This window comes from Heliangelus exortis, chromosome 9, assembly GCF_036169615.1.
Source record: "Heliangelus exortis chromosome 9, bHelExo1.hap1, whole genome shotgun sequence".
NCBI classification, from domain to species: Eukaryota; Metazoa; Chordata; class Aves; order Apodiformes; family Trochilidae; genus Heliangelus; species Heliangelus exortis.
In genome coordinates this window covers 18096898-18115423 of record NC_092430.1, presented here as the reverse complement: position 1 = coordinate 18115423, position 18526 = coordinate 18096898, and the positions used below count along the sequence as shown (strand labels likewise).

Sequence of the window (18526 nt, the reverse complement as noted above, 5' to 3'; positions counted from 1 at the left end):
TGGATCTAATAACACAGCATGAAAAGGAGGGTGAATCGCCAAAGTCACCTCGTTTGCTTCAGTAAAGATTCACTGAACCTAGGTTAACAGTAACATCCAGATGTGCCGTGAGACTGCTAAGACTACAGCAGGCATTTCCAAAGTAGCATTTCACATCACTTGATTTTAATATTAATTGTATAAATATTTTTTTAAAATCAAACAGTAGCACTTAATCAAATAAGTATTTCTAGCTGCTGTTTACAAGTAGCAAAGCAGCAATGCTTTTTCACAAAATACACAAACTGCCGATTGTAAGAGTGGTAGCGTTTAATGTCTTTACCTGTTCTCCACAGTCTGAAGTGTTAACATGGTTTCTGACACTAAGAACATTCTTGGTATGCAAGTAATCTCTGCTCGTTCTGCTGTTAATTTGGGCTCGTGACCCCCACACCAAGGACCGAGAGGCTGTAATGGGTTGCATGGGTACCAGGTCACTTTGGGGAAACACTATTGGTGGGTGAGCTGGTGGGTGCACCACTTTCTCTGAAGTTAAGCTTTTAAACACTAAATTATTAAGAGAAGTAACAGCTTTTCAATGATTCATTAACTTCAATCTTCTTCAACATCCATGCTGACAGCATAAATCCTACTCTTGTCTTCTAAAATCCAAATTTAAAAAGAAGTAAATTCAACGTGCTTAATTTGCTTCTAAACACAAGATGGCACCATTTTACGTGGTTTATCATAACACTGAGAAGAGTGAACAGTATTTTACAGCATATAAAACAGAGATGGCAGAGGAGCTTATGCTTTTAACGTTAGAACTAATGGGAGAGGCAAATTAATTTATGTTCCATGTCTGTTCTTGGTGTAGGCATCCTGCAAGTACGGCTTTTACGGCTTGCAAATTCAAGCAGTATCACCAGATCATCCGTGTACAGAGGTGTTTGAAAGTGCAATGTAACAAAACCAAAATGCAGACCAAAATAATTTTTAATAAAACCAAAATAATTTTCCCACCAACACCACTAATATGCTTGAGGCACTGTGATGAACCTAGTAATGTACTGGGTAGGTTGGACTGGCAACATTTTTTATTTTGTTGTGGAAACTTTGCATATTTTGATATGCAAAGATTTAGATTATTGATTTGAGGACTTTTCTCTTTTTTTTTTTTTTTTTTTTTTTTTTTTTCTGTGAGCAGATTATTGACATAATAATTTGTTTCATATATGAATTCATATTCGTTGAAATTAAAAAAATCTCATTCCATGGCAAAACAAGCAAGGTTAAATATTGGCTGGCCTCATGTATCACAATGTTCAGAAATGTATGTCATACAGCAAAGCTGAGATTCAAAAGTAAGATCTGTCTGTTTAATCTCCACAGATATTCTGGCTCAGGTTGAAAACTTTCCTTTTCTCTAACAGTCAATTATTTTGTTTCTCCTTTATAAAATTTTGAAGAAAGTATTACATAAGAAAAGGAGCCAATTAAATTATAATTTCATAAAATTCTGAAGATCTACCAATTTCATAGGCAATAGAACTTGCAGAAAAATGTAAATAAGCAAATCCGTGTGCTTGTGCCCCAGAGCCTTTTGGTTAGATTGTACTTGTATTTTCAACTTGTATTTTCAGGTGAAAGAGCACATCAGAAATAAAATAATTGCACAGCAATGCACACTTTAATGACTACATACAACCTTTATTATAGAAATGCCAAATTAGAAAAATAAAAATCATATTTTCTGAGAGCAAATTAATTTTTAGCAAGCGTATATTATGGCAAGCTAGAAGCGATCAATCAAACCACCGTCATACACTCAAGATGCTTATCCACATCTCCCTTCCCCTTTCAAGCAGAATTAATAGCTGCTTTTTCATTTGTATGGTGCTCTTTTAGAGAGTTTTTGCTCAAAATGCTTCCTCAGACAAGAAAGATATTTAAAGGCAAAGTCTGGCAACCAAGACCAATTACACCCATAGAGTGGTCCCACTGGGAGCAGAACCTCAAAGCAATTCCATTAGATAAAAAAGTGCCATCTATCTAAATTCTGGCAGAAAATAAATACAGGCATCAGCTTTAAAAGTTGCACATGGCAACACAGGGAGCAGATGGGCTGTATTTCTAATTCAGTGTTAAATTCAGAAAGGCACCACTGCCTGCTACACCCAGATGCTGACACACACCCCTCTGCAGGCTGTTGCTGTGTTGTGTGGTCAGGGAAGGAGGCAGCAGCAAGCAGTACCAGGGCTGCTGGTGGGAGAAAGGTTTGCACTTCAGGGGCTGGGATCTCCTGATGCAGTAGGGAATTCTCCAATGGATCCTCTGCTACTGTAAAGCACAAACTCCATTGGATTGATTTTGCTGCATGTTGGCAGCATTTCATGGGAGCATCCAATCAGTTTATACCACATGCACTTCACCTCTGCTGTTCAGAGCAAGTGCAGAGTATTACTCATCTAGAAAGGGCAGAATGCAGCTTTATAAAAATAGCAAATAAATAACAGCAATTAAAAGCATAAGAAAAAATCAAGTAAATCTGAATCTAAACATTTTTCACTACCAACAGTTTGATTCACTGTAGAAAGAGAGTGGGGGAAAAAACCCATTAACCTGGCATCATCAGTAAAAATGTGAGGGTGGCAAAAGATAAAACACAGAATTATCAATCATTAGGAGCATTTCTCTGTCCTTGTGGTGATATCAAACATTTGAAGACTGAATATAAAGAAATTTTTCAAATCATGAAAATGCTATATCCATATCAGTAGAAGAAACAAACTGTACAGATCATGCAGCTCAACAATCCAAACAGCAAACAGCACATGAAATAGCACTTAGTTTTGAATGGGAAAGATGTCTATTGATCACCGGTCAGAACAGCCTAGGGTCAGATCATGTGCAGGGCTCAATTTTCTGGCAGTGTTTGTTATTAAAACATCCAGATTGAATAGTTTGGGACAGTAACTTCACTATTGCATACATAGGCTCATTTTATAATGGAAACACTTCAAAATATTTACTTTTCCTGTTGGATATCTCATCAATTCTTCTGTTTTTTTTAAAAGTGAATGCTTTAATAGAGTATAAAAATCTGTGTTCTACACAACAGATTAATAATATTAACTAGCTCAAAACTAGAGGGATCTTACTAAGCTAAGGGCCTGAACAATGCCACAGAGTTCAGTGGGTGTTTGTCCACTAGCAGCAGGGAGGAAGAAGGGCAAAAATAAGCTAAAGTTCACTGAGCAATATTAACAGTGCTGGACCCTTTTACAAAACAATAATTCAAATATTCAAATTTCAATTTGAGTATACAACTGAATACAGTTGAAATCACTATATCTGTATTAAAAGTTTGAAAGTCTGGTATGGTTTCTTGTGCTACTTTACCTTATAATAATATTCAGGGGTCTCCCTTGCTCGCAGCTGGTTCTGACTTCTGTCTTATGTTTCTTCAAATGCAAGTGTGCTTCAAAATTGTCTTTTTCTTATTTATTGGCTCATTCAGACTCAAAGGGAGCATTTCTGGTGACTGTTAATTACTTCCACAGCTATGAGTTATGTCAGTTATGGAACATCATGACCATGTTTCCTATTTGACCCAGACCAGCATCTTCTAGTTATTCATGGAAAAGAAGGATTTCTTTTCTTTCTTAATTTAAATAATTAAATTCTGAATGGTTAAATATCAAATCTATTCTAAAAGCCCCTAAGGGAAGTTAAACTCACAAGATATTTTCACCAGTGAAAACCCAGTGAAGTTCCATTACCATTGATAGTTGATCAGGATTTGGCCCATTATTAACAGAAGTTAAATTAACTCCCACTATTTCTATTTTGTTTAAATCCAGATTAAACTAACAACAAAGAATTCTGGCTACTCCAGCTTTTCAGGTGTTTAATTGGTGCCATTCCATGGTCCTTGTTCTGGAAAAACTTTTATTAGTGAAATTTAAGCCATACCTGAGCTCCTAAGGGGGAAGTGTGCTATTACTTAACATTTTCTATTTTGTAAATGTTTTTATATGCAATTTTGTATGATTTTTATGTCATTGGCTGCAGTGAGCAGATTGGTGTGTGCAGGTGTGTTTATGTGCACATTTGAGTTTGTGTTTAGCTTTATAAGTCTTTTGTGACAAGGAGATTTTTCCATGTTACAAAAAGAACATAAGCCGAACAAATCTCAAAAGCACTTACTACCCTCATGTCTTCATCATTGGTTTAGCAGGAAATAGACTACAGAGTGCATTGACTGTTGTGCTTTAAAGCAACTCCAAATTATTTCTGTATGAAAATCCAGCTGCTCAACTGTAAACACACCTGTAACCCTCATATTTACAGGGCTGGTAAGAACTTGCTTATGAATGGAAGTCACACTTAACACTCACCCTGAGACTTCAGCATACACAATATTCCCACAAGGCTTTCACTAAACTCTGGTTCAATGGGGTTGTCTGTATCTGTGGACCTCTGGTATATACACCACCTTTAAGAAATCTGATGGAGTTTTGAGGGATGTTGATACTGCCCCCTTTAAGCTATTTTTAGGCATCTGACTTAGTTTGTTTGATTCCCTCCTTTGCTGGTGATATCAAGAATTTAGGCTCCTCACTTTGGTCCTCTGGACTGCACCTAAATTAGATGCTAAGAATAGTCTAAAGTATACAGTGTGAGTTCTCTCCTTCCCACCTTAGAGAAATATCTTCCAGAAATATTCATTAGCTTTAAACTCATGGTATTCTTCCACTTAAAAATATGGCTTCAGGGCAGTGAGATTGTCAGGTGGAGGATAAAACTCCTGTGACTTCTACTTGCTACACACATTTGGAAGTACAAGGGCACCTCAGATACGTTCATATCCTCTGTGAGGCTTTCTTCTGGAGATCAGGAATGTGGCAAATACAACAACAAACAATCCCAGGATACTCAAGCCCACAGCGATGGGAGCTGCTTTGCTGTTTCTATCAAGAAAACATTCTTCTTCTGAAAGTAAAAGGAGATCAGAGAATGTGTTACAGCAGAACGCCATACTCCTAGCCTATACATTTATCTTCCAGAAAAGTTACCAAATACAAGCCAGAAGTTTCCAAAACCTTCTTTTCTTCTTTCTTTCTTTTGTTCTTTCTTCCTCTTTCCTTAGCTATACACTTTTATTTCTGGTGAATCTTATTGCAAGAAAACAATACTTGTCCCTTTTGAAATAGCTACATTTCACCAGAGAATGACACTGCTCTTTCATGCCCACAGTAATTTTTTTAGCATCAAGATCAGTACACACACTGCAGGAAGCAGGAGGCTTCCTTGCTGATAGCATATGTGAAGCATCACACTATAATGTTTAGGTGTGTAAATAAAGAGCAAGACTCTTCCTGCATAGACAAAAGCTGCCATTATGTGGCATCCAATGGCTTTTGCTGGTAAAACTATAAGGCCAGAGAAGGAAGGACATAGTCCATCACACCATGAGGGCAGGAAAGATCCTAGCTGAGTCAGTATTTCCTCAGAAAAATGAAATTCTAATTGTTCTCTGTGTTTAATTCAGAATATTTGTGGATAATTGTGGCTAACTCAGAACATCAAGAAATTAGGAAGGCAAAACCTTGGAATTAGTCCAGGGAGTTGCTTTAGCAGTACCATTGGAATTTTATTTACAAATGATGATATCAGAAAAGGCTTTGACACATAGAGTATCTTTTAAGAACCATCCAAAGATAAATTCACTCCAAACATACTTGTCAACTACAGCGGGAGCAAATCCTGACTTCCTCAGGCAGTCCCTACCTGAATGAATAATCAAGTTATCCTCTGATTAAGTGAAAACTAATTACTTAAAAATTAACTTCCTGACTGGAATAAATTGGCAGTTTTCTTATGGTGAGATTGCACCATCTGGGTCACTGACATAAATGGAGTATTTATCCAAGTAACAATAGCAGAAGCAGTCTCAAACCCACAGTACAACAAATACAACCCTGGGACTGAAGGCAAAGTCTGGGAATGATCCCTAAAATGTTATTCCAGAACGGGATCAGACCTACCTCTTCCATCTGATCTGTAGCAATGGCCCTTCCTTGGGCTCCAGGGAAAGACTGACCTCTAGCATGATGTGCTGGAGTGGAACCTGAGTAGCAAACTATCCTCTAAGTAGTGTGGTTTGATCAGCTAAACCCCACCCCACCAGTTCAGCAGTTTATACCCAGGGTACAAGGGGGACCCAACAGCCTCTGCCCCTTGTGCTCCCTGTGACTATTCCAAGGAAGATTCAACAGAGCTGTAAGACAAAAGCCTCTGTTGTTATTGTCTAATTTTGTCACAGATTGCAGCTTAGCTTGAGCTTTTCCCCAATGGGAATATTTACACCAACAGCAGGCAGTTGGCCCAGGGAGCATGTGGAGTGCATGTCATCATGCCACAGCTCCACAGCCTCCACACTGCTCTCCCCAAAATCCAGTCCTCTTCTCCTCTGATTCAGCTGATGATTTCATGTGATGCAATGTCACGAAGCCAAAGGGATCAGTGTTCTACTAGATGCTGCCTTCTAAAAACTTTGTCTGGCTAATGTACCCTGCTGATAAGGGAGTCAGCCGAAATGTACTTGCATTGGAGAAATGTTTGAATTGGTTATTTTGCTGTGATGAAACCTTTGACTATGAACTCTAGAAACTGGTTCTGATATACTGAAGCACAGTTCAAAAGACATTTTTACAGCTTTCCAGACTCAGACAAACCACACTCTTGATTTAACATTGCTGCAGCCTGTACAGAATTGTAAGGAACTTGAAACCAACGATCATTGGAGTTTTCTCTTTCTTCCCCTTTTAAAGGTAAGCAAATCAGAAGCAACAGAAGTGAAACCACCAGTTGAGACACAAGATAGGAAGAGGCTAGTGATGTGTATAGAGTCATTCCTTCTTTGGGGATTTTGGCTTTCAAATCTGCATACACAGCAGAGGTATGTAACAGTTTCATAACTATTTATTCACCACTGGGGAATTGTTCCAGAGGTGGTAGCTGCTTTATTAGCCCTTTGATTAAGAGCAAAACTGATTTCATTTTGTATATGGTACTGATTAGCATAGATTAGCCTGAACTTTTGGGGGATCAGGGAGAGGGAATCTTTCTAAGCTTGCTCTCTCCTACAGGTGAGGCTCTGAAAAAGTAGAAAAGGGTGAGAATACAGCAGTGGACAGGTTACAGTATTTGGTTTGGGAACAATTACAAAGCTGTGGCTGTGCTATAGGTATAACAGAATCACCTTATGTGTATGGTTATAAATCTAGCAGATTATATCTATCAGGCTACTAGAGTGCTGGCAGGTAGATCTTAGAAGGGTGGGAAAGTTATCCTTCTACTTACCTTTTCCAAACTGGTTACCAACAATATCAAATGCCTGCAGTTGCATATTAACAAATAGTAGCTGGAAGTTCTCCTCCAAGACAAAGGTTTGTTTCCTGGCACATTTAAAGGAATTCCCCAGCTTTGTTGTAAACAGCTTCTCGTTTATGGCTGCAAAGTACAGCATACCTGGAGGCCATAGAGACAAAGGAGAACCCACAATAACTCTGTTGCAACAAACATTTTTTCTGAGAGAAATCGGAGGATCCTGGGTGCTTTGGCAGAGCAGCAGCAGCAGAAGCAAGCAAAGCATGGACATTTTCTCCATAATGCATCAGTTACATTTTTTCCATGTTTAAAGGAGTGCTTTAATTGTTCATAGGCAACTCAGCTGAGACTGGATCTGAAAAAGTGGCTCAAAGTTGAGATGCTTCATCAAATCATTCAATACTCAAAGGAGCAAACAGTTATTTTAGGTCTCCAGCATGGCTGTTTCCAGACAAAACAGAGATACTATCTCTAGCATGAAAAATTGACATATCTAGCCTGTATTGCTTTGTGCATTAAAAATGATTTTAAAATATTTTATTGTCATAGTACTTTACAGAAAATACTGCTAAAGTTCAAAGTGTGAAAAGATCCAGTATCCTGGGCATATCCTTTATGCATAAGCTCCTCTGAGAGCAGATAAACCACTTGAAGACAATATCATCCACATCTCCAACTCTACATTTGTCTTACCCATATCTGCAAGCACCATAGCATGCAGCACACTCTTGGTCCTCTTCAGTAAAAATCAATACGCCAATGTGAACCGATACAATTAATTCAGTATTTTTATCTGAGAAAGGCACAGGCTTGCTCACTGCAAAAATACTGCTGGAGGACTGTGAAATGGCAACATCTAGCAGAGAGGCAGTAACAAACAGCCAGGGATAGCAATATCTTTTGCTAATGCCACTGTGGAGGACTCCAAGTATACGTGAGGATTTAAAACCTTATGATTAAGCCAATAAGTTTCTATTTGGTGCAGTTTGCACAAGAAAATTCCAGTCTTTTAGACTGAGGACATCCCTAGAAGACGTCTTTCAGATCAGCTTTAAGTGTTGCAGATCAGGGTAGGCTTTATTTCAGTGCTCATCAGTGAGAAGAAGAATAGGTACTGAGCTCCCAAGAAGTTCAGTGCTATTGGGACATGCCTGATCAAGCTCCTGATTTGCTTTTCTTTTTTCAGTAACAAGTCAATCCAAATACTTACAGGTAACAAATGGAGAAGTGACATAATACAGTCGTTAACCTGCAAGAGATTTGATATACTAGGAAGCATTTGTGCAAAATTAATGTCAGAGAAGATCTGAACTGATGGCTCAGAATTTTTCTCTAACATAAATGATGTTCTTTTAGCATTTCTTGGGAGGCAACATCTGGAAGCAGCTTCTGACTGTTCAGATGGTGAGAAGTAGAGCTAGATCAGAAAATGAAAATCTGATTGCTTGAGAAGAGCACAGACAAGGCCTAGAATTTCAGAATGGTTTAAAAAACTTCAGCCTGAGTCTGGCTCTTATTTTTGCCAAACTAAAATGTCAGAAATACCTCTGCTCCATATTTGTGTATTTAAATCTGGATCCAGTTCTGCATTTCTGTGATCCAGATACTGCATTCATTTAGCTTGCATATGAGGTTGGAGAAACACATGTAACTGAACTGTAATCACAGCATTTTTGTGTGTTTGCAGACAAATACTTCAAGGACTGTTTTGTATCTTAAATTTAGGTTTGAGGTAATTCTGAGAGACATGGGACAGGGAAAGTTTTAGAGAATAAAAGAAAAATCGAACAATTCTGATGAAAATGCAGCCCTATTGCTTCTTTTCCATTTTTATAACGTCAGATGTAGGTGAATGGCATATTAAAACCTCAAAAAACACATAATTTTCAAAATTCAGTATTTTAAAGCCTATCCCAGACCCAGAACAGTTTGATATCAAATTAAGACAGAGTAAAATCACTGACCGTCTGAAGATAACTGTAAACTGGTCTCAATTTCACTGACATAGTACACTGGTTCTTGCTGCAAAAGAAGATATATCTTTATTCATAATGCATCCCAATATTTGTGAAAAAGTTACACTTCACAGCAAAATGGTTACACAGAATTTACCAAAGAAACACATTGTAAAGTCTCACCTTCAAGCCCTAAGAATGAACTTGCTTGGATGTGTTACTTTTTCTTTTCCCAGTCATCCATCTAATAGGTAAGAATCTGGTGTTATGCAGCAATGCCAGCCACATCACAAATTCTGTTCAGTTCAGTAAAACTGGACCATGCAGGTGTGATTTGGACACCTCAAGGCAGACATTTGTGAAATATTGTGGTAACCAAAAATAGGAGGGAGTTAATAGCATATATTGCCCAAATTAACAGGCATGGGATAAGGCAATTTGATTTTTTTACAGGTTCTGCTTTTCTTGAGAGCCCCACAGTACTCTCCTGATTAACCCTGCACTGAGTGAATCCATCCTGCCCTGCAGCCTGACTTGCAGGACCTAAGCCCACTCTCCAGACTCTTGGCACTGCAGTTCACTTTATGTGTATATGCCCATCCCTTGTGCAAACTGCAGAAAGCAGCCCTAATTCTGCATTCATCATTGTTTCAAACTGGGAGACATCCAGCAACAAGCTGAGAGCTGAAAGCTCATTTCATGTTAACAACACTCATTTCTGATTTTGCCTGCCAACAGCAGTCACTACAAATGAGGAAACAGCAACCTGGGGAGACATAACTGTTCTTTCCACCCTGCAGACACCCTTGTTGCTGGATGGCTTTTTTTCATATGTCTACAGACTGCTGATATGGAAAGACCTGGTGCAACAACATGGAGCAAAATCTCCATCTGACTGTCCTGCCTGCATATGTCTTAAAACCCTGCTGCAACCTGAACACTGTCCTCCCCTGGACTGTCACAGACTGAGAGCCAGCCCTAGGAGCTTTTCCCCACTCCCAGTACAATGTGAGTCTTGCTGCAGCAGCCCTGCTCTTCATTTTAACCCCAGCTGTGAGGACCCTCACAGTGAAGTGTGCCCACAGAGCTGGGAGTGCAGCTGCTGGAGAAATGGCAGCAGACATGAGTGTCTCCTGTGCACCCTGCTTTAATGCTAGGCAGTTTAAGAGCTGGTAGGATGGAATGGGGAGATTTAAGAAACAAGTATTCCAGAGAAGAGGTACTCAGAATTATTCTTACTAAAAGACGTAAGTCAAATATTACCATTTGTTTTGGCAGCAGCCAAACAGTTGGGTTTGGACGCAGTAACTTTGCTTGGGGAAAACACCTGCTCCTACTTCACATCTTATGGGTTTGTTACAAAACTTCCTTTTTTCAGGTTCTTTACAGAAGGCAGCTGGTGCGTACCAAGCCAGCCACTCTCCTTCTGCTTCCCCCTCAGCACTGCAGCCCTGGGGCCTCATCCAGCTCCTCTTTCACTGGTGAAAATCAGAAGTGCCACCACTGGAGCACTCCTGGTTCAAAGTGGTTTGAGGAGCTGTGATGGCCAAACACATAAAAAACAGCAGGAAAATTATTTCTTATTGACTTGAATTTCAAAGTCTAAGCCAAGCCCTGCTATGCTTTTAAGGCTTATCTTTTAAGTAAAGAGAGGATTGTCTCATGCTGAGCCAATATCCACCTTTTTCAGGGCTGGACAGGTCAAGTACCTCCTAAAGGTTCACATCACCCTCCTTAGCACTGTTAGAAGCTGAGGCTTTCATGGGTACTTGAATCACCAGACTTTTTATAAGGATCCTTGTAATACAGAAAATGCTCCCCTTGTTTCAGGAAGCAATCAATGCAAACACTCATGGTCTGAACTGCTCCTTTGTTTTAAAACAGCTCCTTAATCTTTTTACCCCACTTTTTCTCTGCAGCTTTTAGAAAACTTTCTGCCATAAACTAAAATCAGGACTATTATTAATTGGAATCTTTTCCCTGCCCAAGCATTAGTGACACAAGTAGGGTATAATTTGCTGCTACCTCTTGAAATTTGTGTGGGAATGACCAATTATAAACATTTGTATTTTTCTTACCTCTCACTAATTTGAGGTTGGAACCAGGCTGTAAGATTGACATTTTGGCTTGATTAACTGAAGGACCCAGACTTGCAGTGCTGGCCAGATGCAGCTCCACACTGCTCTGGAGCTCCAGGACATGATCTTAATGCATGTTACATTCGGTCAGAGTTTGATGGGATCCAGCCTGTGCAGTATTCCTCCCTGCCCATTAATACCTTCTAAAATGTGTAAACTTTGTAAATGTTTGAGGAAGCAAGACAATGGCTGCACTCAGCAATTTTCTGCTGTGGTTATAACAGCAGAAGCACTTTTGGTAGCTTATGTTAAAGCCTCATCCACATGCAGCATGGTCCTAGTGAGGAACATGGAATCAACAGACCCAGAAAGAAAGCTCATTTTCCCCTGTGTAAGCAGGGCCTCTCTCTTGCCCAAGTTTCTGTGTGCACTTGTAAGTCCCCCTGGTGTGGTACATTTTAAAGGTACTTATCTGCAATTTTGTTGCTGTAGTTCACTTGTATGGCATTTTCCACTCAGAAATTAGATTAAATTAGGTCCTTTAAACTGTGGATGGGATGTGGCTCCTTGGCACTTACAACTGCACAGGCTGCCCTTTGGATTTAACAAATACAGTGGGCTCTTGGCTGGACAGATGTGACACTTGGCATTTATGGGAACAAAGGCCTAACCTCACCTGCATTCAGGTGATCCCTGAGATGCCATTTCATAAGAGCAACTTGGTAGTGTGAGTCAGAGCTCCTGGCACACACACCTTGTGCCTGAGCAGGGACTTCAGCCCCAGTGCAAACAGCAGACCTGGCCTTTCCTACCACAAAATTTTTTGCAGAAAACAGGGAGTTGGATTTTGCTTGAGGCTGTTTCTGAGACTTTGTGTAGTTAGATGGGTCACTTTCTATCACAGGATGACCAGGCACTGTACTTACCCTTCATGGTACATACAAAAATTTTCAGATTGAAAGTACTAATAGACAAGAGATGATTTAATGTTGAAGTTTGCCCTGCTCTGACCAGGCTGTTGAACCAGTGGCCTCCAAGGTCCAACCTAAATTAGCCCATGGTTCTATGCTTCTAGCCTCTTGAGAAGGACAGGAGTAGCAGTACCTTATACACATGTGGAAAGCTGGCATAGAGATGGATGAAATATGTTATTGCACAGCATAAGCTGGATCAAAGGCAGCCTAAGTCCCAGCTCCCCAGTCCTAAACAGACCTTCCCTCTAAGTGCAGCAATTACCTTTACAAAGGTGAAATTTATAAATCCTCCACAGAAAGTTAAGTTCAGCTCAGCCTGCACCTTCCCACAGCTGCCAGATGTCTTTGTGGTGTTGGGATTGACAGACATGTACTCCATCTGCTTCTGTGGAGAGAAGAGACATTGCAGGGCTGCTGGTGAGGAAGAAGGGGGAAACTTAATATGAAACACAGATATTTATAGCTACTTTTCTTTTTTTTTTTTCTTCCCCCCCCAGACAAGCTCTGTGTGGCTGAATGAACAAGCCAGTGGCAGTGGCAGCCTAATTGCTGTCTGCCAGGGTTGTTCCCCACTCATAAACCAGCACTATGGCTTTTCTGACACATTACCCAGCTGTCCAGCAGACAGAAAATAATAGTTTTCTACTCATTCAGTGAAATGATATGATTCAGAGCAGGGGAGGATGAGCAACAGTGGTAATTGAAAAAGAGGGAGCAGTGAGAACTCATGCATGAAGGCAGAGGAAAGATCAGACAGAGCCAGGTATGGGTCAGGTTGGCTTTGATATACAACGCTCATCCTATCACCCTGGGCTCTTCATTATGTCCCCCTAAGATCATCTCTAGCATTTGCCAACCCACATTGTTGACAAAGAGAGGTCTGCAGCCCTGAATACCCAGTTCAGCCCCTTGGGCTTATCTCAAACAAATCTTATTTTTGTAAAAAACATCTCACTGTGGTCTGGTGAGGTTGGGAATAATGCTCCCTGCCCGGCTCCCACCAGGACAAGGGATGAAAATTACTTTCACCAGCATGAGATATTCATCCCATGTTAGAAATTTTCAAACCTCAGGCAAGAATATTTGAATTTATAATGGGGATGTCTTGAGGTGTTCACACTCCAGATCTGGAAGATGTAACCCCACATATTGTATTAATGGACATTACCATACCTTAACTGAGGGACATAATCACAATTTCAGGTTTTATAACATCTTTTGCTGAATCATTCCCAGTGAGCCATAGCAAGGAGAGGGTACCAGCTCCCCAGGACCCCGGCTCTGATCCAGCCTGGCAGTTCCTGTGATCCTAAGATCTCCATGCATGAACATCAAGGCAATCCACCTCTGAATTGCCTGTGAAATGACAATTTCTTGCTTTCATTGCAATTCACAATGTAAAGCCCTTCAGTGAGGTCAATTCAGATTTTAACTAATCTTCCATTCTGGGAAACATAGATGATGCTGAAGGCTGGTCTGGCCTCTTCCCCCCCAATATTGTGCCCAGGCATACACCATTGAAATAAGAAAGCACCCATACTGACAACATCATGCAAACCCAAGAACAGCAGCTCAGATGCTGTGCACAGAAGTGGTCTTAGACTGGTAGAAAACCACTATTTTTATCATAGAAACTAACTTCTGAAAATTGCTTTGAAAGAAGTATAAATTCCAGCTAATAAAGAAACAGTCATTACAAAGCTCAGGCTTGTAGCCCTTCCATCTCACCTTCTGTGTATTTTGAGCCATCAGTTGCAAACCTATGACTGCTTTGATGCAGGTCCTGTTCCCACTGGAAATGGTGTATGTCCCAGTGGGGATGGGAGGAGGCTGTGGTGCAAGAGTGGGTCTCATTGTCATCGTAGTAGATGGGGTGCTTGTTTGCACCCCTGGATGAAGGGTTGTTGTGTTGATCATGGCTGTGGCCGTTGGACTTTTTGGTGTTTTTGTTTGATTTTCTGTGGTGGGCTTTACAGTTAGAATGGTGATGGCAACAGTAGTTGTGGCAGCCTCTGTCATTCGTGTATTTGGTGTTGTGTTTGGGGCTGCCACAGTCATTGCTGTGCTCACGTGTGCTCCAGCTTGCTTGCCTGAGGACATCAGGTGTGTGGTTGTCTTCTTCACTGCAGGTGTAGCTGTTTCCAGTGCCTGGGTTGAAGCCTGACCAGATGCTGTTGCAGCTTCCCCTGATGTTGTGGGTGCCACTCTGGGAGATTCCTCATTTGCGACTTGTGTGGTGGCTGCTCCTGCCTGGGCTGTCATGTGATGAGCTGGTGCTGTTGTTGTCTGATGCTGGTCTGTTGTCTGCACAGCTGTTTCATGGCTTATGGCTGTTGTTTTAAGAGAGCCCGTGCTATTAAAATGAGTTTCGGTGACTTGGTGAGGTGAAGATTGATAAAGGGAAAGTGGCTGAGCAAAAGCAGCTGCATGGTGGGAGGATATGGTTTCTGGAGACAGTTCATCCCCCAGGGCCACTTCAGAAAAGCAGGGAGAAAATGCTGCAAAGAAAAAAATAAGTCAGTAGTCTAAAACCCTCTATGTTTAACATCTCTATTGATACCCACAATATAACTGCACTGATTTTGTTATCAGTTGGGTGACATGATTTTTACTTCTGAAGAAGCCAGAGGATGCCAGAGGTGTGAGCAGACCTTGTGCAATCCCCAGGCAGCACAAGGATTCCCTTGGAGCCAGTAGTACAGCAAAATTTGCTGGAAGCAGATGATTAAGGTTTAAGGAAGGTGCAATGGATGTAATGGATGAACTAGTGATTGGTTACTTACCAAGAAAGGATGGGGAAAGGGAACAGTGCATGTGAAGGAAGTGAGGCAGCATAATGGTCTTACAGTGATTCACAATAGTTTGGTAAACCAATCTGGGAGACAGGGAAATTCCATATATTTGTTTATGGTTTTGTTGTAGCCATGTTAGCTTGAAGTGTCAAGTTCCTCCTCCAAACACTCCAAACAAGAAAAAAAAATCCCTCTGCTTGATGGAAAATCAGAGCCATAGAGCCATTGCCAAATACCAGCCATAGCTTCATCTAAATGTATCATCATGATAGATATGAAAAGGAAGAAGTTGCAATTTTCACTCTTTTCTCCCCTAGAAGTTTGCAAAATAATCCATATTTAAATTTCCACAAGTCTATAATAGTTAGTACTTCTTAGGTTTTAGTTCACAGATTGGTTTCAATGACTGACCAGCTAACATTTATCTTACAGAGGTAGACATATTATTTCATTAACATCTGGATGCCACCCACAGGTTTTAAATGAAACTTCATTTTCCCCAAAATATTATTTCAACCTAACTGTTTTTCACTAGAGGAACATTCATCCTCACAGAGTCACTGAGGGGTAAAGTCAGAAATGTCTTTGGGGTGTCCCATGGCTTGTGTTCACCAGGTGACCTGGAGACAGCTCCTCCAGCCTCCTGCAGCTCTCCCCAGCATTTTGGGCACAGCCATGCTGCTATACCTGTTGGCTTGGCCATGAGCTCCCAGGCATGGGTAAGGATTGCTCTCTGTTGATCTCACTTGATGGTCCTGCCTCTTCTTGAGTTGCTGTTGGAGGTGGTTCAGGGGCAGGTGGGCCCATGGGATTCCTGACCTACCCTCCAGCTAAGGCTTAGAAGGCTTCACCATGCTCCCTCAGAATTGCAGCATTGCCTCTTGGGGAGCCAGGCACAACCCAGTAAAGGAGCTGCCTGATCACCTCCCCCCCACAGCCCTTTCATAGCTGTGCTGCCAAAAAGGGGCCACAGAGCAACAACAAATTGCACTTCTGCAGTCCCCTGGTAGTCTCCTTTTTTCTAAATTTTTTCTTTTTTTCCTATGAAGCCATCTCAGAACTTCGTACGACCAGGGACATGTGCTCCTGGAGCAAGCAGCTACAATCCCTTCATCTCACTTGGGCTTCAAAGTGGTGTTACACATGCTGAGGGCTGTGTTTCTGTGAGCAATGCTTCCAAACAAAACTCTCAGAAGAGGTTCAGGGCAGGTCTCAGAAATTCACTGTCCCAAACCTGGGCCTAAAGTTCCCATTTTTCATGCTTTGGGGATAGGTTTCAGTCAATGCCAGCACAGAAAGGTCACTGCTCTGCTCCCAGGCAGTATGGTGGGAAACGGGGTGCTCAGTGCTGTGATCTGGCCGTGGTATTTCTCAGCTTCTCAGCCTGTAATGGGGTGGGTGAAAAAAACTCTTGCCAAGGATTTTTCCCACTTCTTATCTAACCACACACTCAAGCTGCTGAGCAGCCCAGCAGGTTTGTTCTGCTTTCTTGCTGCCCAGAAGAAATGCTCATGTTTAGTTTACTGGTTTTGCTAGGGCACAAAACCCTGGCTTAGCTTCTACAGTCACTGAAAACACGCTCACTGGCTCTGGCTGCTTTGATTTGAATCCTCAAAGAACTGAAAAAACACCAAGATTTTCCTCCACCATAGAAGCAGTTTCTTAAACCTACAACCTACCAGGCTTTTATGCCTTAAACTCTAGTTATGTTTTAGTCTCTATCTGCACAGAAAGACTTGACTTCATAGCATCAACAAAGCATTAAAACAAATTACTAAAGGAATGATCAAAAATTTATAAGAAGCTGAGGAAACTAATTCTTTCTTGTTGAAAATATCCTTGTTGACCACTGAGTTATTAGTATTACTTCTCTCAGTCTGATCTTGCTCTCCTTTCATGTACAGATTTTGTGGATACTTGAGCAGACTCTGGCTATGGAGGGGATTTAGGGAAGCAGAGCAGATCCAATGGAAGCTTCTTGTGGTTGAGTCCCTCGGCATGAGGAGTCACTGCATGGGAAGGGGGACAGGGGATGTTTCTTGTGTGCCAATGGCAAAACCCACTGCAGAAATCCAGCACCAATGCTTATACAGATTTTTGCCATTGCACAGATCAAATCACACTCTGTCCTTCACCTGGCAGATTTTATAATGCTGCAGGTGTTGAGGGATGACTTAACATGACTTAACATGTCCTTGCCCAAGCTGGCTTAATATAGTTTCACAGAGCAACATTAAGGACTGAATGGAGACTTTGGTGTGGTTTGTCATTGAGATAAGCCCCAGCCTGCCTCCTCCAAGCCCCCCGCCTCACTCTTGCTTTCCTGATCATGCTCTGCATCTTGTGAAGCACACAAATTAATAACTTGAGCAATGAGTCCTTAGTTTTTCTTCTGCTTGTCTCACTCAAGACTTTCAGTCAGTTCTGCTTTTGCGGAAATTATTTTTAATTAAGAAAAGCAAACCCCAAAAAGTCTGCTTCTAGTTTTGAACTGACTCCATCACATAGTCAGTTTTTATTTGTCACCGCACAGTGCAAGGGAAAATACACAGGAAAATATCAGACCAAGTCTACACCAGCTGCAATTAAATGCAGTTATAGTCACTTGATAATAGTGGGACTTTAGTAAAAGCATCCTTACTGCTAGCAACAAAATTATTTAAAGTTTCCAGTATGTTAGCGGATGTCCTGACTGAAAAGAAACAAAACTAGCATAGTCTGTATATCATTTTTCTGATAGAAATGTTGGAGGATGTTACTCACCACAGGCAAAGGTGAGCAGGATGAGCTGCCGTGTGCTCCTCGCCATGGCCAGCACAGCTGCAGGTGTGAGAGCTGCTGCTTCTGACTGCAGAGACGGTGGAAAGGAAATCAGGGTTTTCTTGGGACTGAAAAGTTTCACTTGATGCAGGGAGCGCTCAGTCACATGGCTGGAAAGGAGGTGGAGAGAGAGGGGGGACTGGTGTTTCTTGTCTGCAAGCTATGACAGAGGGAAATAAATTATGGTTAGGAAAGAAAGTGAAAACAGGCTGGGCTAACTGGGGCGAGGACAGGCTCTCATTCTGCAGCTGCAACCTAGGGCTCTTCAAGGCCACGTAAAGCTTTATGTATCTCTTTCCAGCTTTGGTAACCTGGTGCGGTTTTGTTTTGGTTTTTTTTTTCTCCTTTAGGCACAAACTCCTTTTATGTTTAGGCACAGAAGGGAGAAGTGTGATTGAGCCGTATCTGCAAAGCACCTGCTAAAAGTGAGAGCTCTGGTCCTAGCTGGGGACTGTCAGCAGCCTTTGCTGGCTGGGTCAGTCCTGCTCCAAAGATTGGGTTTGTTGAAGGTGGGTCAGCCAGGGTCACTCACC

The 18526-nt window shown here is 41.3% G+C and overlaps 1 protein-coding gene across 2 annotated transcripts; it reads right to left on the bottom strand.

Annotated features, from left to right (window-relative positions):
• Nucleotides 1–1668: 1668 nt before the first annotated feature.
• Nucleotides 1669–18339, bottom strand: LAMP3 (lysosomal associated membrane protein 3). Of its 2 annotated transcripts, XM_071752568.1 has the most exons (7): nt 17937–18339; nt 14110–14879; nt 12644–12766; nt 9339–9396; nt 7348–7515; nt 6030–6112; nt 1669–4974 (listed from the first exon to the last, which is right to left on the bottom strand). In XM_071752568.1, exons 1-7 carry the CDS (start codon nt 17980–17982, stop codon nt 4918–4920), a joined length of 1305 nt encoding a protein of 434 aa, XP_071608669.1. In that variant the 5' UTR covers nt 17983–18339; the 3' UTR covers nt 1669–4917. The 2 variants fall into 2 exon arrangements, with proteins under 2 accessions (XP_071608669.1, XP_071608668.1); XM_071752567.1 differs by lacking the exon at nt 6030–6112 and having other exon boundaries at nt 17937–18311.
• Between the last annotated feature and the right edge of the window lie 187 nt (nt 18340–18526).

Excerpts from the sequence above, each read along its gene's own strand:
- LAMP3 (XM_071752568.1), bottom strand. The coding sequence starts at position 17,982 with ATGGCGAGGAGCACACGGCAGCTCATCCTGCTCACCTTTGCCTGTG. Across the intron at positions 9,397-12,643 it reads TAAATTTCACCTTTGTAAAG|CAAGAACCAGTGTACTATGT; the intron begins GTAATTGCTGCA and ends CTTCTTTTGCAG. Across the intron at positions 6,113-7,347 it reads TGGTAACCAGTTTGGAAAAG|GTTCCACTCCAGCACATCAT; the intron begins GTAAGTAGAAGG and ends TTTGCTACTCAG.